At 44.8% G+C, this 22,589-nt stretch overlaps 1 protein-coding gene across 6 annotated transcripts in view; it reads right to left on the bottom strand.

The window, feature by feature from the left end:
* The window catches only part of SPECC1 (sperm antigen with calponin homology and coiled-coil domains 1), a 171,964-nt gene that overhangs the window by 5,558 nt on the left and 143,817 nt on the right, over positions 1 to 22,589 (bottom strand). For 5 of the 6 annotated variants that reach the window (XM_073315156.2, XM_073315158.2, XM_073315157.2 and 2 more), the window contains 3 exons: positions 6,315 to 6,431; positions 2,778 to 2,837; positions 1,328 to 1,562 (listed from right to left, as the gene is read on the bottom strand). In XM_073315156.2, the coding sequence (XP_073171257.1) occupies positions 1,328 to 1,562; positions 2,778 to 2,837; positions 6,315 to 6,431 (412 nt within the window). The remainder of the gene's footprint in view (positions 1 to 1,327; positions 1,563 to 2,777; positions 2,838 to 6,314; positions 6,432 to 22,589) is intronic. The other variant, XM_073315159.2, reaches the window with a different exon arrangement.

Here is a 22,589-nt window from a genome sequence, read left to right as displayed (position 1 = left end):
CGTTCAGAGTAAAGCCTCTTGTAATAAAAGCCTTTTATGCATTGTTAGGGTAAGAAAACAGAAAGAATCCCTGAACTGGATCTTCACCTCTCAAAGCAAATTTGCCATAATCATGCTCGCATGTTTCAGAGCTGATGTCTGTAGCCTGATTTGTAACCATCTCTTTCGGTGCAAGATGCCTGGGAGAGTAGCAAGTTCTCACACCCATTCAAAAAAACAGCATTGTGGGGAGCTACCTGATTGAAACAGTCCTTTTGCCAGGAGAGCTTATTTTGTTCAGGGGACTAGTATAAGCTATAATAGCCAAAGAGCTCTTGCCGGCATAGCTGTATCTCCACTAGGCGGGCTCGGTAAGACAGCCACACTGGCAAACCCTTTTCTAGTGTGAACAAGGCCTTAGTCGGTGTGTGAGATCTTACTCATTCTCAGCGCTGTTGTGCTCGAGCAATCCCAGTGGCTTCCAGACAGTTGCACCCATATAACTGAGACAAGTACTTGGGCCTCTCTTTAATTAAGCCTCCTCAATTAATGTTTGTCCACTGCTCTGAAAATATAAAGCACTAGATAAAGGCTAAGTAGTATTAATATCTTCTTAGCTTCACTGCCTTGGGATTTAAGGTTTCTGTGAATTTCTGGAGAAAGTGGCTTTCTGATCTCCAACCTTCTTAGCTGCCCAGAGCGGATGCCAAAGTCTTCACATTAGATCTTAATAGAATATGATGGGTCTTGTCTTAGCCACAATAGAGAGCGCAGGCTATTCCCAGAAATAACAGGCCATCTATTGGATGTTTATATGCTGGCAAAGTTTTATGGGAGCAAACACCAGCCAAGCCTAATTAATAGAGCTGGTTGGAAAAATTCTGACAAAAGAGTTTTTTGCTGAAATTTACCAATTTGTCATAATTGAAATGTTTCAATTTTGACCTAGTTCCTCCAGAACCCATGCAGTTTTCTGTGAGCTCACCCACCTAGCTCCTTGGCAGCCTAGATTTCCAGTGTCCATGGCTCCAGGCACCCAGCCTGGCAGACTGCCTTGCATTTGGGAACCACAGGGCTTCCAGTATTATGGCCCCAGGACAGCCAACCAGCCAGCCAGGCTGCCCTAGAATCACGGGACCTGAGGGCTTTCCCTTTCAAAGAGAATTTCAAAATTTGTGGTTTCCGTTTCTAATCAGAATGAAACCAGATTTAAGAACCTGAAAATCGGCAAACCTTTACTTGCCTAAATAAAGAATACTAAAAAGGGGCTTGTCTCAGGCAGCTCTGTTTGAATTTGGTTCCTGGGGGGGGGGAGGTGAGGGATGCTATTCTTCAATATAAAATTTACATCTCAGAGGAGAGCGCTCAATATCCTGCCAGCTTGTGCGTTTCACACTGACACACAGCAGAGCCATTCTGAGGACCACACAGCTGGGCACACCGGACACTTGAAATGAGACAATTGTGTAATGTGGTTCTCGCCCTTTCCGTCGTGAGAAGTTGGTATTCAGGCAACATCTTAGGAGCCTTTCCATTAACGTGGGGGATGGGGAAGGGTGAACAGCAATGTAAAGGGGTGCAGTCTGAAAAGGAAAATAAGTCAAAGGCACTGTAACTTGCTGAAATAAACAAGTTACAGCTCATGTCCAGATGCCTCAAGGTGCTCTGAGGAACTCTAATGCATCTTCATTACAGATGAAGGACCCAGTCCTGCACATATGGGGATATTTTATTTCTGCCGGTGGTCCTAGTGAAATCAGTAGCACTGTGTATGCAGCATCAGGTCTCACCTCACTAGCAGACAACATGGCTGTCTACAGGGACTTCAACAGACCAAAATAACACTGGGGAAATTTCCCTCCCCTGGGTAGGACTTGAAGGAGAGTTGTCACCTTTAAAAAAATACGTATGCAACCGACCTGCTTGCTTCCTCTCTCACAGCAGAGAGCTGCTAAGCAAAAGCCCCTTTTGTACAGGCTACAGTAGGGAAATTTTGCAAAAATATCCCACTGTTTTACTGGGTCAGCTCCCCCAGTGCTATCAGCACTGGGATCCTTAGGGTAGACAAGTCTAATGCTAAGGCTCTCGTTCAGTTCCAGAATTAATTCAATTAGAGTCTTAAACTGCATAACAGTCAATCAAGGCTATGCATTGACCTAATGTATTTGTGAGACTGATATAGTAAATGCTCCAAGTAGTGCCAAGGCACAAGCTGATTAGACAGCCAGATGAATCTTATACCCCATAAGGATCTCTTCAATCTGCACTGAAGGATTAATTCTCTATGTATGGTTATTGTACTTCAAATTTCTGCTCCTGTGTGCAGACACATGTTTCCGGTTCCTTATTTAGCTCAAGAACCCCCTAAAGATTTAACCTCTGCATAGTAATCTCCTTGTTCCATGTTTGCTGTCACGCTCTTGGCTCTACCCAAGACATTTTAAAACAGGGATTTTAGCATTTTCCTTCTGGTTGTTAAACCAGTAATGCAGCTGGTTGAAACACGGATTGACAGACAGACATGGGGCTTTCCCACACATAGCGGCGGGGTCACAGCAGGAATAGCTGACTGTAATTAACAACTTCATATCAGCAGTTATGCCGGCTGGGAAGTGCTTCTCATGTTAAGAACTTTCAGACTAGTGGCCTAGGCACTAGGCTGCACTTTTCCTTTAACACTTCTTGAATGTTTTTAATGAGAATAAATGGGCTGCATTGTAAGGGAGGATTTAGATCTATGCATTCAAACCCCCTTCCCCTCCTCATCCACACACCCTGCCCAGAACCCAGGTACTCACCAGACTGGGTTTGATGCCCACACTTTCGGCAGCTTGAAAAGCCAAAAGCAGATTTCTTTTCTGTGAAAATAAGGCATGAGACACCACCATTAAGCTTAGCACCAAAGCAAGTTCTCTACTCCTGAATCCTGCCATGGGGTTGTGGTGTTGAATTGGTCCAAAGGAAAAGAAGTCTTTGAAAAATGAGCAAATATCAGACTTAAGATCTTCCAACAGACAAGCTGTGTCAAGGCTCAAGATGAGAAGAGCCATTCATACTAAGTAACCAGTCTCCAAAACTTAAGGAATCTACAGTCCAACAAACTCCTCTGCAGCAAGGTATGGTTTCTCAAAGTTTGCCCTGGTTGTTCGAGTGGGGTTTCCGTAAAGAGCTGACATGAACTGAAAAATCAGGGAGAATTTTCTGTTTTGAGGGAATTCTGCTTGTAACTGATCTTTTCGCCCTTTCTTTGTAATTAGGAATGTCCTCATGCCAACAGTCTCTCTGTCTCTGAAGAGTTCATCTACTGTTGTTGAAGCAACAATCCACTGTTTGTAACAATGGAACTTGTTCTTGTGAAATTGATTATGGTGCCTCAAGGAGAAGATTGTGATTTCAGATGGATAAATATGCTGTAGCAATAAAGGCTGAAAAGTGAGAGAGTCAGAACCAGCTAACAGACAAGGAAATGGTGACTCAATTCAAGGCTTTGCTGAGTTGTCCCAGGAGGCATCAGTACCTAGATAGGCAATTCCACTGGGACTGTGTGGTGGTGGGCAATTTATAGAAAACTTTTAAATTGGGAATAACCACCTTGTTGTTTGCCTCAGTGAGAAATATCTCAAAGCACCATGAGTGTTGCTAAACACCGGCTCAGAGAGAGAGAGATCAAGAGAGGGAAGATCCATCTTCATGAAAATAGTTCTTATTTATCTCTGTAGAAAAGGCAGGTGGGAGGCTGTAATCAGTGACCTGAACAACATTATTAGAAATGGGCCTAAAAAATCCCAGGTACATGAACATTTTGGGGGAAATTCAGATCTAGTTCCCAAATTCTCAGCTGAGCCCTAGCCTTATTATCTATCAAACCAAACCTTGCATCCAAATATCCCAAATGTCAGAAAGCCTATAATCCAGAGCTGGACTTTGTGGCACAGGTCCACCTTTAAAGCACTGTGATTAATAATTATTACATGGATTTCTAAAAAGTGTCCATCCCTGTAGTGTCTGGGCTCTCAGATTACGATCCTATTTGACTGCAGTACGTACCATGTTTCAGACACTGTTCAAACGGATTACACGTGATTTGCTTGAAGAGACCACAGGAAAGCTTTTGTTCCTGGGGCTGTCCCCGCAGTATCTGATTCATCCTTTCCTAAGGCAGGAGTCTTGGCCCTGTTCTCCCACTCTCTCTGTTTTTGCTTGATGGAAAGTTCAAACCCAAGCAGGAAAGTGCAAGATTTTGGGTAGATTCTGATAAGACTGAGTCATTCCCTGTGGTTTCATTGTCATCTAAAGCCTGGAAAGTGTATGTGGGGTGGGAGGGAGGAAGGGGAAAACCGTGGTCTCTAATCCACTGTCTGATCAACCAAAAACTCTCCTCTTCTGAAATGTCAGCCAACATTAGGTCAACTGAGCAAGGTGCTTGCGGTTTTTATCACCTCTCTCTACAACATGCTCAGCTGTCATTTTCCCATCTGAGGAGATGATGACAAAAACTATTAGCAGACCCCGCAGCACCTCCCACCTCCCAAAAGAGGTGCTGCTGTTGTTGTACTAACTTATTCTTCCTCTCCTCCCATGTAAAGTGTGCAGCCAACCATCACCGGCCTAAGGGGAAATCTCGACCCCAGGTTTCCCACATGGCAGCATGTAGTACTAGCTCCTAACCCCGGATGGCATGCCTCAATCTTCAGCCTCTGAAGCCTGTAGCTTTATCTCCTAGGGTATACGCTGATAAGAACTATTCTCCAGTGGAATGGTACTAGGTGCTTCAAGCAGGGAGCACCTGGGCTTGGTCCCTGTCTTGGGTAATGTACTTTTTGCCCCATTACACCAGTCACCGTAAAGAAAACCCTTAGCACCTTCTGCTACTTGTTACAGTTAATGAGCATGCTCTCTGTGGCAAATGGAACAATGCAGCTGACATATCTATAATGAGAGCACATCTAGGACCTACCCATGCTATGGCTTAGGAGACTTATAGCTTGGTTTCTCTGACAAAGCTAGAATCTTACACATCCATAGCACATAACCAAGTCCTAGATATATAACAATGCTCTTGGGATTTGCCACAGAACACCCTTTGTAGCTTGTATCTGCTTCAGTCCTTTCAAAGGAGTAATGGACCCTCTCCAGTTTCTGTTAGATTTGCTAATAGCCAATTCCCTGTTAATTTGACTTTGCTCCTACACTTTTGTGCCTCTGGGCATTTCTTCTTTCATAATGAAAGGAGCCTGAGCAGTCTTCCTCCAGGAGTCTCCTCTACTCCTCCCACACAGGTAATAAAGCTAATCTGCATATCTAGCCATTTCAGTGTTCTTCCACCTCATGACATACTCTCCCAGCAAAGGGTTTTCTCAAATAAGGACTGTCCAAAGGGCAGGTAAAGCCTTTAAAAAACAAAGAGCTGATATCAACTGGTTCTGGTTAGCTCTTTTCAAAGCTCTCTGGGCTAAGTCCTGACACCGGGCACACTGGGGCTTTGTCTTCACTGGTGTTAGCTAATTTGTTAAAACCCTAGTGTAGACAATGTAATTGGTATTGGTAAACCTAGGCTTTCCTGGTTGAAAACCAGATGCCTGGCAATCCTAGTTGAAATGCTTTTTCTTTTTGACATGCTGTTTTCCCAACTGCTCCACTGAGTGATCTCTTCGCTGCACTGAGTCAGTATGGTAATGCTCACAACCTGTGTCACTGGAGGGGAGGAGGCACAGGGGTAGAGCAGAAGAACAGATCGCTAACTGGAAAGCAATGTCCAAAATTCCCAGCTTGACAATAAACATTCTCTTTCCAACTGATTATTTCACATTAAGGCTGGAACTCCATTGACATCTTGGAGGACCAAAATATGCAGCTGAATTACCAAAACACTTTGTCCTCTGAGGTGCCTGGGTTCTTTACCAGTAACTGGAAGGGAGGCACCTCCACAGATCCACACTCTTAGGTTAGTAGGAGCAATGGGAGGTGTTTGTGGTAACCTTTCAAGGGGGCGCTTTTCTTCTTCATGTGGGCTTGCAACACCCACTGGACTTAGCCACCTGGCAGCCAGACCTTAGGCAAGACTTAACCTGTTGGAGCTCCCTCTCCTTGCCACTACTGTTCTCCTCCTTCTGTTTTTTTCTTATTTATTTGTTTTTTAGGGTTTTAATTAATTTATTTTCTTTCCCTTTTGTTTTTGTTTCCCCCACCTAGTCATTGTATCTGTCTGAACACTATAACTTTTATACCAGGTCTGCACCACATCACCACAACGAAAGGCCTTCCCCGGGAATCCTCCTGCTGCCGATTGAGAATCAACGCGAAGCATGATCAAGAGCAGAGCTAGCAAGACTTACTTTATCCTGGCCATTGAGCTCCTGGTACGGAATGTGTGCAGGCAGGTAGGTGTGGAGGAGAGCGCAGAAGGCCAGCCCATCGCTCCAGCTGCTGCTGAAGTTGGTAATGTCAATGTTCTGTGGGAGGAAACAACAAAAACCATTACTAAGCGGTGCTAACATCAGGCAATGGCCAGAGTGAACAGCCCTTGTAGCCAGTGAAGCAGGGCAGAGTCAACATCAACATAGATACAGAAGAACATGAGGGATAACAGGTGGCTAGAAAGACTTTCTCTGAGCTCTGAAGCTACTAAATTCTGTCCAGCTGAGTGCTGCATGGAGCTCCAGCTAAGTGGCTAAGGCCTTCTTGTAGCCATCCTTATGTGCAGCTGGAGGAGACTACAAGCTTCCTGGGTCAAGATGGAGAGCTGACGTTGGCACCCTAAAATGAAACAGAAGGCTACTATGGGCTGCGCTGCAGAATTCTCTGAGCTGCATCTGGCCTGCAGGCTGCACCTTGCCTAAGCTTCTTGAACTGTCCCTTTGTGGGGCATTGCCAGTCTCCGTTCATTACAGAAACATTGCGTTACTTTTTCATTTTTTCGCTCTGTTCTATATGAGCACTGGGCAGATGAGGAATCCAGGTGGCTGGTTTCAAACACCTGGGTGGAGCTCTGTTAAAAGTTAAGCTGGTCCCACATCTGATCGCAAACAAGGGAAGTATCTGCCGCTTTCCAGAAGGTAAGAAATGCCTTGTGCAGCATGAACCGTGGCTGGGGTTTTGCCTGCCCTGCCAGGAGGAAGGAATTTTTTCAGGCCTATCTGTATAATGGTCTGGCTCAGCTGCATCCCGTGCACCCCCTCATGGCCTAGGATCATGCTACAGGCAGCCTGTCTCAGTTTCCCCTCTTGGACTGTTCAAAGGAACTTCACTTCAGGCTTTTTCTTGGTCAAAAAATATTGCTCCTTGGGGACTGTTTATTAATATAAAAGAAACTGTAACTAAAACTCAGCCCCCCAAAACAAAGTCCATTCATAAAGCCACACAAGCCAAGGTTTCTCTTCCTCCTCCAAGGCCTTGCTGCCTGGGGCCTTTGCAGTCCCTCGCCTGCCTGGTCAGGGTCTCTACCTACCTACCTGGAGCGCTTTCCTCACTTTCAGCGGAGTCTGCCACAGCTTCCTGAGCTTTCCCCCTTCATTGCAACCTCCTGCTACTCTGTAGGGCAGTCATCCCAATGTTTTCCAAGCATGGCTCAGTCTATCCAAGGTTGGCTAGCTCCAGCCCATAAGGGGTGAGCCACCCTGTTATACTGACCTTGTTGCAACAGTTCAGACACAATTTCGCCAACATGTAAAATCAAAAGTCACCAATACTGAAAAACACTATTTTGTAATCAATTACAAGTTGCCTTGTAATAGGGATGCTTGTGGGGAGATGGATTTGATGAACAGTGAGTTGGGATAGCTAGTGCATTTGACCACACCACCTTCCCAGCCCTACTTACCAGACCCCTGCTTTAGTGAGGATGTGTGATTAACTCCTAAAAGTCAGCTCAGTGTGGTGGCATAAAGGGCCATCAATTGATGAAATACCAAGCTAGTTCTTAAGCCCTAAATAAATAACATGCTTGTTCATTTAGCTCAAGGATGCACAAACTTGGCAACACTAAAGGCTACATTGGCAACTCTCCATGAGCCAGGCAGATGTAGCTAATTTACATGAATGCTTGCTTGTATCTTCATATTCTGCACACAGACAGCACCTCCAGCTCAGGGTCACAGAGTACTTTACAAAGGTAAATAAAACGTTACCTCCTGTGAACAGGTGGGGAAACTGAGGCAGGGTTAAGTGATTTATCTAAGGTCACAGAGACAACAGCAGTTAGGAATAGAGCGTAGGTCTCCTGACTCTCCCTCTCATGATCTAACCTAGTTCTTCCTGCAAAAGACCAGTCTCCCTAGAAAAACTAGTCAATGAAATAAATACGACCTTCCTGCTAATGCTAAGCTACACCAAGAACAATAAAAGATCCTTGTGAAATGTAAAAAACTGACACAGACCTTTAGGCCTCAACTTGTTTAATAAACTAGTAGTTTCCATCTAGTCTGACCTCCTGTATAACACAGGACATAGAACTTCCCTACAATAATTCCTAGAGCAGATCATTTAGAAAAACATTGATTCCAGATCCAAACACCGAATTCCTGCTTTTGGTAGTATTGGTGGCTACTGGCACTTTAATAACCACATTGGCTATGCCTTCTCTGAGTAGGTCCAGAGGACATGCTGGTTGAGAAGTGTGTGTACTCGCACTCCTACCATTTCTAGCGCCAGTGAAGCTGCACTGATAGTGGCGGAAAAAGAGGAAAAAATCAAATACAGACACAGCTTTATTCACTGAGGTGGGCCCGCCTTCCCCTTTTCCCAGAAGGTGTGACAAGATGCTCTTCTCCCCTGGTACTGTAACTTAACGGAAGGTAGCACAGCAGAGGGAGATTGAGCCCTACTGGTGAAAACTGGAAGCTTTTAAATTGTGCGTTGGCTGGGCTCAAACCCCAGGCAGCCTGTAGTTGAGGGGTACAGATTATAGGGATTATGGAAACAGACAGGAACTCTTTAAGAGAGACAAACCAAATAAGAGCTCTAAAACGCAAAGGCCTTAGCAGACACAGAGTATGCTGGGCTGGAGCAGGGACAGGGAACAAAGATTCTCTGCAGGGCCTATTTCTCAGGCATAATTGCAATTGAACACATTTGTGGTTTAGCACTGAACATGAGAGCAGGGTGACCCTTCTAAACCTCTTAGTGTCACTGCTGTAGCAACACTGGCCTGCTAGAGAATGCTCATATCTAAGCTTGGCGTCTTGAATTCTAAAATGACAACAAAAAACAAAACAGTGGCTGGCTGTTGAAATTATAATGATGCTTAAAAGAAAGTAACAGCTCTGGATGTTCATTGCAGGCTATGAGATGCTTCCAGTATACTAAAGTGTTGTCTCTGTCAGTCACCCTGTCTCTCACATTGCAGCAGGTGTACAGTTCTCATAGCCCATTCCAATCAAACCACCCTTGTACTAATGCTCTACAGAACCTTGACACAAAGCCTCTATGACCCTTAATATTCTTTATTTAACTGTTTTTCAGCCACCTCCCAGATACACACAAGAGATGGATCCCAATACTCCTGTCATGCTGAAGATGACACACACAATCAGACCCACTGATGCTGACGCCAAGTCTTTTAGTATAAGCTCTTCACTTATGGTGCCTCACTTATTATCCCGCATGGAATCTGTGCCAGCCTGTCCAATTGCTAGATGGCTGACTGTGATTGGGTGATTAATACAGTTAACAAAATAAGACTTTAGCTGAAAAGAACAGTATACTGCACTTTAAAAATACCTATACTTTTATTAATAAGATGGCTTCTGATTGGCTGAAGCGAATCTATATCTGCTCTGTAATCCAACCAGAATGCAGGTCTCCAGTAGCACAAGGAGTAGCTATCACTGCACTGCTCCAACAGCCACATGATATAATAAGTAGTGGACATCAGTCAATTGAGATAACAGAAATAAAGACCTAGCAGTTGAACATTGTACAAGATCAATGTCAATGTCTCCTGCGTTGAAAATAAATGTCTTGGCTTTGCTTGAGCATTAAAGTAACAGCAGGAGACCATTATCCTGTAACAATGATCTGTTCCCAGACTCCAAACCTTAATGAAGAGTGAGTTAATTGTATTAAGGAGTTGGGTGAGATTGGATTATCCTGCTTTCCTGCATCTTTCAGAGAAACAAGTTGCATGTTATCCACCAATTTACAGTTACTGGAGAGAGATTTACTCTCTTGCTTGCTTTCAGACTGACTCAGACATGGAGACCACTTGCACCATCAAGTACATTGTCACTGATTTATAAGGTTCTTGTTTTATAGCAGTGTTTAGTGACAGAGGGTGGAGATAATGTTTTTCTTATCCCAATGGTCAGGGAAGTGGACACAAGCAAGCTCTGCAATTCTCAGGGTTAGGCTTTCCCCCACTCCCTGGCAAAAGGACTGGACAGAGACAAGTCATGCTTTAATACTCCTCTGCATACAGCAACTTGGGCTTCAATAGATTGCAAGATTATAGTCGTCCAAGGGAAATGGTGGAAAGCCTATTGCTTAGGAAATTTCAAACTAGACTGGACAACATAGTAGTAAATGTACCGTAGGAAACATGTATTGGCTGGGCAACAGACAAGGTATCTGGTTTAGGTTTTGCTAACAGAAATATCAACTGAGAAGCCACTAGGAGTTGGATCTCTGTCCTTTGATCCAGCAGCTGAGCCTTCTCCCTGCCCCAAACCCAACGACTTCCACCTTTATGTCCAAAATCTCACTTGCCACCATGCAGGATTGGGATATGGACCTGGAGTGTGGGATAATGCTTTGGACAGAAAAATGAGTGGAATGGTGGGATTTTGCTTTTCTGGAAGGGTTTTGAATGTGAAATCAGAAGAGACCTCGAGGGGAGACATATGCAGAGATCTGACCTGTCCAATTTTTTTTGATGTTCCAAGCTATAAAAACAGCTGTGCAACGGATGGGGAGGGCAGATGAGGGGAGGCTGGTCAGCTGGGAGCCTCTGGAAAAGCAGACATTCCCACGTCACTTACCAAAGCAGAGAGTGTACTCCCTTATACTCCCACACACACACACAGAGGATCTGGCATGTTACCCTCATATCTTCCAGACTCCGCTTCTGACTGACGACGTTCAGGACCAGGGAGGAGACAACAGTGGGAAAGACAAATATTATTTCAAACATCCACCTTAACCTTTGCCGGGAAAGGCTGGAGTGACATCAGGGAGCTCAGAAGAAGTCAGAGAGTCCAGGGGGAGGAGAGAGACTCCCCCACCCCATATGGATTACTGTTCTAACTAAGCAATGGGAAAAAGGAGAATCCCATTTGCAATCAGCTTCTGATGCATCTTTTCAGGTGAGAGAGACCCTCTGAAACCAGCCTAAGGATCACAGCCAGCAAAGAGGACAGAGGCTGCCTGAATGAGACTTGCCATTCAGAAGCTAATTCAAACTGCTTCTGCTGATCTGCTCAGACAAGCTTATTGCTCAAGTTGCACTGAGTGCTGGAGTGAAAAGTCCAGCACTGAGGAATTATGCCATTGCAAAGCTCTGGGATTTCAAGATGAAGTTCCTGCACAAGGCCCCATGAAGGGAGGTCAGACTACAGGTAAGTGACACTTCCTAGATCTAGGAGTTCAATCTCGAGCCTAGGATGGGAAGCCGAGAACAGTCAGGAACATTAGGTTTGATATTAGGAAGAACCTTCTAACAATAAGGGAAGCAAAGCTCTGGAACAGGCTTCCAAGGGAGGCTGTGGAATCCCCGTCAGTGGAAGATTTTAAGAACAGGTTGGACAAACCCCTGTCAGGGGGGTGGACTTGACCTCTAAAGGTCCCTTCCTGACCTACAGCTCTATGATTCTATGCACACTGAACTTTTTCAGAATACTTTACACCTTCAAAGCACTAGACACATTAATTCCCTCATTTGGGATGAATTCTTACTCTGACCTTTTATGGCCCAGCTTGATGTGAATGTATAGACCAGAGCAGACTGCCTTCATGCCAGTAAGACTCCAGCTCTTTTTCCTCTCCTGTTCCAATGCTGCAGGATTCTCTTCCCCAGTTTTGGTGTATTATTCTCTCCCACAAAAGACATACGAGATAAAACTGCTCAGTCCCACAATGATCACCAGCCTGGGGTCAGATTGATCCATTCTGTCAGGGTCTGCAGATTCAGATGTTTGTTAAGCTCCTCACTCTTGCTAGCTGATAATATGTGGAAGAGGGAAGCCCCTAGGCCAGAGGTTCTCAAACTGGGGGTCGAGACCCTTCAGGGGGTTGCAAGATTATTACATGGTGGGTCACATGCTGTCAGCCTCCACCACAAACACCGCATTGCCTCCAGCATTTATGATGGTGTTAAATATATAAAAATGTGTTTTTAATTTATAAGGGGGGGTCGCACTCAGAGGCTTGCTATGTGAAAGAGGTCACCAGTACAAAAGTTTGAGAACCACTGCCCTAGGCCTATATAAAATCAAAGTCCCTCATCTCTCCAACAAAATCCTCCAAGTGGCCAGAACCTAGTATACCATTTACAAACAATCCTTGGATCCACATCTTATACATAATTAAGAGCTTGATGGCTGGGCTCTGCTGCTCACATACACCACCAGAGCAAAGCTAGTGACAAGTCGTTCTGACATCATCAATCGCCCAGGAGAAGTGAGTCAGAAAAGAAATACCATCTTGAACTTTTGCGCCAACTTCAAATCTAACTCTTTGTGAAGGTTCAGATCAAGGGATCAGTTAAAACCAAAACAAAAGAGAAATCCACTAGGGTGACCAGATGTCCCGATTTTATTGGGACAGTGCCGATATTTGGGGCTCCTATTACCTCTCACCCTCTGTCCCGATTTTTCACACTTGCTGTCTGGTCACCCTACCTCCAACCACCAAAGTGCTGTCTTCAAACCGTGAGAGTGCCAATGGCTTGTGTTTTCTCTGAACAAATCCTCCCCCACCTCAGACACAGAGAAGACTCTGTTCCATGATTTCATCCGATGTTCCCTGTTAAACACTGTTTCTTCTGACATTAGGGAATGCTGGTAAAATACAAGCCAACTGAATGTCTGCCTCTGGACACATTTGCATCGTTTCCAAGGTTCTCCAGTGCATTTCCAAGCTGCAGTTCCCCAACAGGCAACCCCAACAAATTCTTTCAGAGTAGAGGCACTCTACCTTCGTTCCTCCATGCAGAATCATTGGTTCTGGTGCAGCCAGACAGAAGTAAAAAAATTTAGGGATTGGCCACCTTGGAAGATATTCAAATTTATTGATTACTTTGGCAATAAAATCAGTTCCACCCTCCTGCCACGCCTCTCCCTGCTATTCCACTACAGACAGACCATGGAGATGAATGTAGAATGACTTAACTTTGTGATCAAACCCCAGATGTTCAAGTTAATTACGGAAACTGTGTCAACTTGGGTCACACCACACCCACCTGGCCTAGTGGAGGGTGCATTAATGAATTAACAGCCCCTACTTAGGGAAACTCATCCAGAAGTTAAATACAACACATCTCACTCACAAAGACATTGCCCCTCTAAGGCATACAGGAAGCACCTGCAGCATGTCACGTGAGTGGAAAACGGATCAGAGGTATGAATAGATTGCAAATAGGCACTTGCATGCTGATCAGCTGTGATGCATCAATCAAGCTGCATGACGCTTAATCCCTTTCTCATCTGAGATCACGGTGGCATAAATCTCCAAGTCCTTCCATAGCGGCATGGTCATGTAAATTGTGAAGGAAAGGGTCAGAGCTGCAGAGAACTGAGAAACCTGATGTTGTTAGATCGTTAATTCAAATGTAGTTTACCACGAACACCTAGCCTCTCTCATGTTACAAAAACCACCTCTACTGCCCTCTCTCAAATTCTGGCTCCTGCCATTGTAACAGATGATGCATCTCATTCCCCAAGAAAATCTTGTCCCTTTTCCCCTTCACTCAGACACAGACAAGAGCAGGAAACACCCTTTCATAGAACATGGGAACATAAGAATAGCCACATCGGGTCAGACCAGTGGTCCATTTAGCTCAGTGTCCTGTCTTCTAACAGTTGCCAGTGCCAGATGCTTCAAAGGGAATGAACAGAACAGTGCAATCAAATGATCCATCTGCTATCATCCAGTCCCAGGTTCTAGCAGTCAGAGGTTTACGGACACCCAGAGCATGGGGCTGCATCCCTAACTATCTTGGCCAACAGTCATTGATGGACCTATCCTCCATGAACTTATCTAATTCTTTTTTGAACCCAGTTATACTTTTGCCTTCACAACATCCCCTGGCAATGAGTTTCACAGATCGACTGTGCACTGTGTGAAGAAATACTTCCTTTCGTTTGTTTTAAACCCACTGCCTATTCATTTCATTGGGTGACCCCTGGTTCTTGTGTTATGTGAAGGGTAAATAACACTTCCCTTGTCACTTTCTCCCCACCATTCATGATTTTATAGGCCTCTATCATATCCCCACTTAGTCATCTCTTTTCCAAGCTGAATAGCCCCAGTCTTTTAAATCTTTCCTCATATGGAAGGTATTCCATACCCTTAATCATTTTTGTTGCCGTCTCTGTACCTTTTCTATTTCTAATATATCTTTTTTGAGATGGGATGACAAGAATTGCATACAGTATTCAAGGTGTGGGTGCGTACCGTGGATTTATGTAGTGCCATTATGATAGTACTGTCTTATTATCTATCCCTTTCCTAATGGTTCCTAACATTGTTAGCTTTTTTGACTGCCTCTGCACACTGAGCAGGTATTTTCAGAGAACTATCCACAATTCCAAGATCTCTTTCTTGAGTGGTAGCAGCTAATTTAGACCCCATCTTTTTGTATGTATAGCTGGGATTATGTTTTCCAATATACATTACTTTGCATTTATCAACACTGAATTTCATCTGCCATTTTATCATCCAGTTACAAATGGATCTCACAAAACTGGGTAACTCTTTGCAGTCCGCTTTGGACTTAATTATCTAATATACCTGTAGCTGCATCCTGACTGGTGCTGAGGTACTGAGTCTGATGAAACAGATACTAACAAGCCTCCAATTTTAAACTCAGAAGAGCCTGTGACTCTTAGCTACTCATTCACCTCTGAATAGCTGGGTTACAAGTTTGGTGGTCTCGTAGGGGACAATTTCCTGGCGCAAGTGCTAGAGGAGCCAACTAGGGGGGGCGCTTTTCTTGACCTGCTGCTCACAAACCAGGTAGAATTAGTGGGGGAAGCAAAAGTGGATGGGAATCTGGGAGGCAGTGACCATGAGTTGGTTGAGTTCAGGATCCTGACGCAGGGAAGAAAAGTAAGCAGCAGGATACGGACCCTGGACTTCAGGAAAGCAGACTTCGACTCCCTCAGGGAACAGATGGCCAGGATCCCCTGGGGGACTAACTTGAAGGGGAAAGGAGTCCAGGAGAGCTGGCTGTATTTCAAGGAATCCCTGTTGAGGTTACAGGGACAAACCATCCCGATGAGTCGAAAGAATAGTAAATATGGCAGGCGACCAGCTTGGCTTAATGGTGAAATCCTAGCGGATCTTAAACATAAAAAAGGAGCTTACAAGAAGTGGAAGGTTGGACATATGACCAGGGAAGAGTATAAAAATACTGCTCGGGCAATATCCTGATATCAGGAGGGCCAAATCGCACCTGGAGCTGCAGCTAGCAAGAGATGTCAAGAGTAACAAGAAGGGTTTCTTCAGGTATGTTGGCAACAAGAAGAAAGCCAAGGAAAGTGTGGGCCCCTTACTGAATGAGGGAGGCAACCTAGTGACAGAGGATGTGGAAAAAGCTAATGTACTCAATGCTTTTTTTGCCTCTGTTTTCACTAACAAGGTCAGCTCCCAGACTGCTGCGCTGGGCATCACAAAATGGGGAAGAGATGGCCAGCCCTCTGCGGAGATAGAGGTGGTTAGGGACTATTTAGAAAAGCTGGACGTGCACAAGTCCATGGGGCCGGACGAGTTGCATCCGAGAGTGCTGAAGGAATTGGCGGCTGTGATTGCAGAGCCATTGGCCATTATCTTTGAAAACTCGTGGCGAACGGGGGAAGTCCTGGATGACTGGAAAAAGGCTAATGTAGTGCCAATCTTTAAAAAATCTTTAATCTTTGTTTTTTAATCTTAATTTTAATCTAATGTAGTGCCAATCTTTAAAAAAGGGAAGGAGGAGGATTTAGGGAACTACAGGCCAGTCAGCCTCACCTCAGTCCCTGGAAAAATCATGGAGCAGGTCCTCAAAGAATCAATCCTGAAGCACTTGCATGAGAGGAAAGTGATCAGGAACAGCCAGCATGGATTCACCAAGGGAAGGTCATGCCTGACTAATCTAATCGCCTTTTATGATGAGATTACTGGTTCTGTGGATGAAGGGAAAGCAGTGGATGTATTGTTTCTTGACTTTAGCAAAGCTTGACACGGTCTCCCACAGTATTCTTGTCAGCAAGTTAAGGAAGTATGGGCTGGATGAATGCACTATAAGGTGGGTAGAAAGCTGGCTAGATTGTCGGGCTCAACAGGTAGTGATCAATGGCTCCATGTCTAGTTGGCAGCCGGTATCAAGTGGAGTGCCCCAAGGGTCGGTCCTGGGGCCGGTTTTGTTCAATATCTTCATAAATGATCTGGAGGATGGTGTGGATTGCACTCTCAGCAAATTTGCGGATGATACTAAACTGGGAGGAGAGGTAGATACGCTGGAGGGGAGGGATAGGATACAGAAGGACCTAGACAAATTGGAGGATTGGGCCAAAAGAAATCTGATGAGGTTCAATAAGGATAAGTGCAGGGTCCTGCACTTAGAATGGAAGAATCCAATGCACTGCTACAGACTAGGGACCGAATGGCTAGGCAGCAGTTCTGCGGAAAAGGACCTAGGGGTGACAGTGGACGAGAAGCTGGATATGAGTCAGCAGTGTGCCCTTGTTGCCAAGAAGGCCAATGGCATTTTGGGATGTATAAGTAGGGGCATAGCGAGCAGATCGAGGGACGTGATCGTTCCCCTCTATTCGACATTGGTGAGGCCTCATCTCGAGTACTGTGTCCAGTTTTGGGCCCCACACTACAAGAAGGATGTGGATAAATTGGAGAGAGTCCAGCGAAGGGCAACAAAAATGATTAGGGGTCTAGAACACATGACTTATGAGGAGAGGCTGAGGGAGCTGGGATTGTTTAGCCTGCAGAAGAGAAGAATGAGGGGGGATTTGATAGCTGCTTTCAACTACCTGAAAGGGGGTTCCAAAGAGGATGGCTCTAGACTGTTCTCAATGGTAGCAGATGACAGAACGAGGAGTAATGGTCTCAAGTTGCAGTGGGGGAGGTTTAGGTTGGATATTAGGAAAAACTTTTTCACTAAGAGGGTGGTGAAACACTGGAATGCGTTACCTAGGGAGGTGGTAGAATCTCCTTCCTTAGAGGTTTTTAAGGTCAGGCTTGACAAAGCCCTGGCTGGGATGATTTAACTGGGAATTGGTCCTGCTTTGAGCAGGGGGTTGGACTAGATGACCTTCAGGGGTCCCTTCCAACCCTGATATTCTATGATTAGTTCTTAGTGGGCTTTTGTCAGCAACACAACCCCCCCCACACACACAGTTTTGAACAACTGAAAGTCTCTTCTCAGAAGAGGTACTGGTATGGAATAATATAGAGTGATGTAGGTCATGAAGGAGGAGGCATTGCTGGAGCCCTGTGGGGAGCTCAAGGTGGGAAGGGCAAAGTGAGAGGAAGCTCCAGATCACAACTGAGGTGCAGTGGCAGTTATGAGGAGGAATTTTGCCAGTTCATGGCCACAATATGCCCTGCTCTCACTTGTATCCTAATGTCTATCTCTATTTTGCCCTCGACATGTCTCACCTTTACAAGGGGTAAAAATGACCAAAAAACCGAAGCAAAGCTAAAAAGAAAAGAAGCCTCAGGTGACATTATTTACAGAACAATTTTTTTAAATTTATAATCTACTATAAATATGGTGGGCCAAATCCAAAGAGGTGTTGAGCACCTTCAATGCCTTGAGCTTAGCCCCTTCTTATGTTGTGGCTCTTTGCTTACAGATAAAGTGCTATTAAGACTGTGATAGCAGGCACACAAGGAAACCTTAAGTTCTTGTTGTACAGTGCCTCATCTGATGTCAGCGCATCTCTGACTCCAGGTCTTCAGTGCAAAGCAACAGGAAAAGTCAGGGGCTTCTGATGGCAGCCTGTTATAAGAGCAGCCCAAACAGTGTTGTCAAAGCAGATGACAGGCCGTGCTTCCAGCAATGGCTCTTTTGAGCTATAATTCCTTCTAAACCATGGGGTAATAAATTATAGACACATCAGTGGAACTGGACTGTGACTGGGAGGGAGAAAGTCTGCAATGAGGGGGGACTTTACAGTCATTTTTTCCCTTCCCCCTTACCATACAAAAACTCCCTGCTGCCAATCACAAGCCAGTGATCTGAATGCCTACCTTGTTGAAGGGGCCAAGGCAGCCTGTCCCCACGGTTCAGCCCCAGGCAGAATATAAACTAACACACTTGGAACAGAACTAGCTAAAACAAATAAGTAGAACAAACCAAATGAAATTGTCTGTTTTTAATGGCAGCACGGCACCATCTCACCAGCCCTACATTATGAATCTCTCCCTTCCTCCTGAATCAGCTGCCCAGGAGGCCCATATCTCCTCCCTGGAGTGAAAGTCTAAAATCTTTAGGGCCCTGTGTTTTCAGGTGGTTATATTTAGAAACAGATGCCTGAAAAGGAACCGCCCTTTCACTGAGCACTGATTTGCAGACTTGAACTTTGCCCCTTCTTCTGTAAGATTTGATCACAGTGCTTTGAAAGGCTGCCCCCAGGAGATTATCACACCACCCCCCCGTTACTGACAGTGCCATGAAATTGTAAATCTAATTTGAATGTATTAGCTCATAATGGGAAAGGGATGGGTTAGCAGGCTTCAGCCAAAGAGGCTCCATCAAGAGAAATGTGCAGACTCTGAACTTTGGTTAAACAAGCCTCTAAATATTAATATTCGTTGAGCAGCAGAACTGGCAAATGGGCTCCTCTTGCTCCTTTTCACCCAGCCTCCTGAGCACACATGAGACTCTGCACTGGAGTGTCTGGGCAATATGACACACCAGGAACAGGGGAGAATTACAAGTGTGTTTGTGTTCCGTTAACACTGACCAAAGGGCTGGATGCCTAAAATTAAAGGCCACCAGGATTCTTCTGCAATTACATAGTGCACTGGCGGGATTTAGAGCCAATTCCACCCATCGATTTTCAAAGAGCAGTTTAGAATCTCAAATGATTTGCAAATTGGATTTAGTAGAATCTGTTACAGGGAAACATGATGAGATTACCTTACCATGCCTCTTTTTAATGTGCAATAACACACCCAAACCTCTTGGATTAAATACAAAAATCCAGAATAACCCGAGGAACAGGAATATTGTTAACTGTATAGAGATTAAATGGCCAGGTGACACTGGGGAGGAAGCCAAAAGACCTTCTATCCTTGCCTCCTCCAGGGTGTATGAATATCTTCTCTGGGACCGCAGTCATACCAGCAAATTAAATTTGAATGGTTCAGCACACTGCAGTTTCTCTAAAGACTGCTTCAACCCTACACTGAAACTGTGTGCGCTTCTATACCTGTCTTCCCCATTACTGGTGCCTCTGCCAGGAGCCGAACGTTACTGCTGATTATACTTGTATGTTACAAAATAGCTCAGATAATACAACAAAGCACATATAAAAAGTTGTAAATTCATCTGATTTAAACACAGCAGCATGACAAAGGTTTAATGGCAACTCTGGAAAGCATGCTTCACTTATTGCACTCCTAGACAGATCAAAGAAACCCCCATCTCCAACCACACTCCTCCTGGGCTCCTTTTGCTACTTGTTCTATTGCTGCCCACGGACATTACCCCTTTACCACTTGCAGAAGTGAGTGTGAAGTAACGGACATTTTGAAATACAGGCATTAGATTTAAAAAATTTTTCTGCAACCATAAGAGCCAGAGACTTGTTTTTTTAAATGAAGGCTGTGATATAGTTCAGTGGTTTGAGCATTGGCCTACTAAACCCAGGGTTGTGAGTTCAGTTCCTGAGGGGGCCATTTAGGGATCTGGGGCAAAAATTGGGGACTGGTACTGCTTTGAGCAGGGGGTTGGACTAGATGACCTCCTGAGGTCCCTTCCAACCCTGATGTTCTATGATTATGGAGAACAAGAAAGCTGCCAGTACAGTGGCTGGACATATACTAGCTGTTTCGGAGCCCTTCTCTAGTAAGGTGTGCTTCTCATTTTAAACGAAAATTCCTCTACACTTATGTACTCGTTGCTAAAACTCACTTACATCAATGATGCAGAATTATGGAAACAAGGGCCAGCACAATGATTAGTTAAGATCAATATACTAGTACTTTTGTACATGTTGCTCATTTATGGTCCTTGTCCTTCGCTGTGCTCTCCACCCCCTTTAAGCCAACAGGGGGTGAGGGAGAAGAGAGAGATGTTCACATATAGCCCTTCACTATGTAAATACACTGGGCAAAACAGTCCTGATGGAAACAGGTGCAGCTCCCACAGCCCTTTTGGGCCAATTCAGGAGTGAGGGAATGGGGATGGAGGTTACAGATTGTTGTAACTGGTAAAGTTGTGTAACTTGCACCAATTTGCTATTTAGTTGGTGAGCAAAATAAGTTACATGCAGAGAGGGTAGAAGAGTGCAGTGTAGCAGGCTTGGGAATCACTGCCAGGATGTAAGATTAAGCAATCCTCCTCCTGTATTTAATCCTACAGCTCTCTGGTGGAGTTACTGTTCCTGCTATACTTCCCCCTGCTACCCCTTAGTATGAATTACGCTCGCTTTGCTCACACACTGAATGCCAGTTACACAACTTTAGCACTTCTATGCAGCTCCCTATCGGCTCACACATGCTGTATAACTTATACCACTGTAAAAAGAAAAGGAGTACTTGTGGCACCTTAGAGACTAACCAATTTATTTGAGCATGAGCTTTCGTGAGCTACAGCTCACTTCATCGGATGCATACCGTGGAAACTGCAGAAGACATTATACTGGTTAGTCTCTAAGGTGCCACAAGTACTCCTTTTCTTTTTGCAAATACAGACTAACACGGCTGTTATACACACAGGTTTCAGAGTAACAGCCGTGTTAGTCTGTATTTGCAAAAAGAAAAGGAGTACTTGTGGCACCTTAGAGACTAACCAGTATAATGTCTTCTGCAGTTTCCACGGTATGCATCCGATGAAGTGAGCTGTAGCTCACGAAAGTGCATGCTCAAATAAATTGGTTAGTCTCTAAGGTGCCACAAGTCCTCCTTTTCTTTTTGCGAATACAGACTAACACGGCTGTTACTCTGAAACCTGTCATTATACCACTGTTGAATTTGGCCCACTTCTCCACCAAAGAAAAGAAACAGAATGGGCTGTGTCTCATAGCTGTACTAGTAAAGCTGCACCAGCAAAGGTCTGGGGACCACACAGATACTTGGTGGGGATAGGGAGGGAGAGGGGGGACTGGCTCTCCTCTGTAGCCATGTCAGTAACAGTTACTTCCTGCCTGGGGGGGGAAGGTGCAGAATTCCTAATCAGCCTTCTGCTTTGTTCCCACAATTATCAATAGAGTTCTGTACATACAGCATACAAATTAGCTCTAAGTTCTGAAACTTTTCTGGGGGGAGTAACTTGAAGACCCCTTGAAGGCAGGGGTGCTGGAACAATTTGTATAGTGGGGGTGCTGAGAACCATTGAACCAAACTGTAAACCCTGTATATGATGGAAACCACTTCAAGCCAGGGGGTGCTTCTGCACCCCCAACGCCCCTAGCTCCAGCACCTATGCTTGAAGGCTCTGACAGTGGAGGATGGAGACAAAGGGAGGAGAAGGTCCAATAGCTACAGATACCAGGTCAGAGGATTGGTGCAGCAGGCAGAAGGGCTGAGCTCACTCCCAGGTTAAGGTCATGATTTGGAGCTGTTCCCGCTGATGCTCAATTGATTCAGTGTTTTCAGGGACTGTTATTCCTTCCAGGACTTTGGGGTGGCTACAATGTAAACTCTATTTTTAAAATTACCCAGCAGGATAGAAAGTACCGCATATGAGAGCTGCATGGGTATTGATTTTGTCCCTCCAATTAAAAGACTTGTATTTGTCTACAGGATAAAGCCTCTTGTGTGAATGAAGTGAAAATATGGCTCAGGATATTTAGGTGCATCAGACAAGCATATTTACATGCTGGAGTCACTATGAAAGGGGCTCATGTCAGTAATTAACCTGATTATTTCCAACGTGCTATGGTTTGGCTGTTGCACTTAAAAACAGTAAAAAAACAAAAAACAAAAAAAACCCCGAGCCCTGCTCTAGAGACTCCAGCTGTGCAACTGGCCATATGGAGAAACCTCGTGTGCAGAGATCATGCCCAAACATTTTTCTTTAGACGGGGAGGGCTTTAATTCAGGAAAAAACGTGGGATGAAAGGGAATGTGACCCTGAAATCGGGTGGAGGGGAGGATGGAAATATCAAATAATGTCAACCCTGTACTTGTATCAAAGGGTCTCTCTAAGCACTTTTCAAACATCACCGAATCACACAGTCCCCACTCTCCACAAAGTGGGTCAATATTAGCTGTGAAACTGAGGCCTGGATACATTA

Source organism: Lepidochelys kempii, chromosome 17 (assembly GCF_965140285.1).
Source record: "Lepidochelys kempii isolate rLepKem1 chromosome 17, rLepKem1.hap1, whole genome shotgun sequence".
NCBI lineage: Eukaryota > Metazoa > Chordata > Testudines > Cheloniidae > Lepidochelys > Lepidochelys kempii.
The sequence above is the reverse complement of the archived record's forward strand: the minus strand, read 5'-3'. Positions and strand labels throughout refer to the sequence as shown.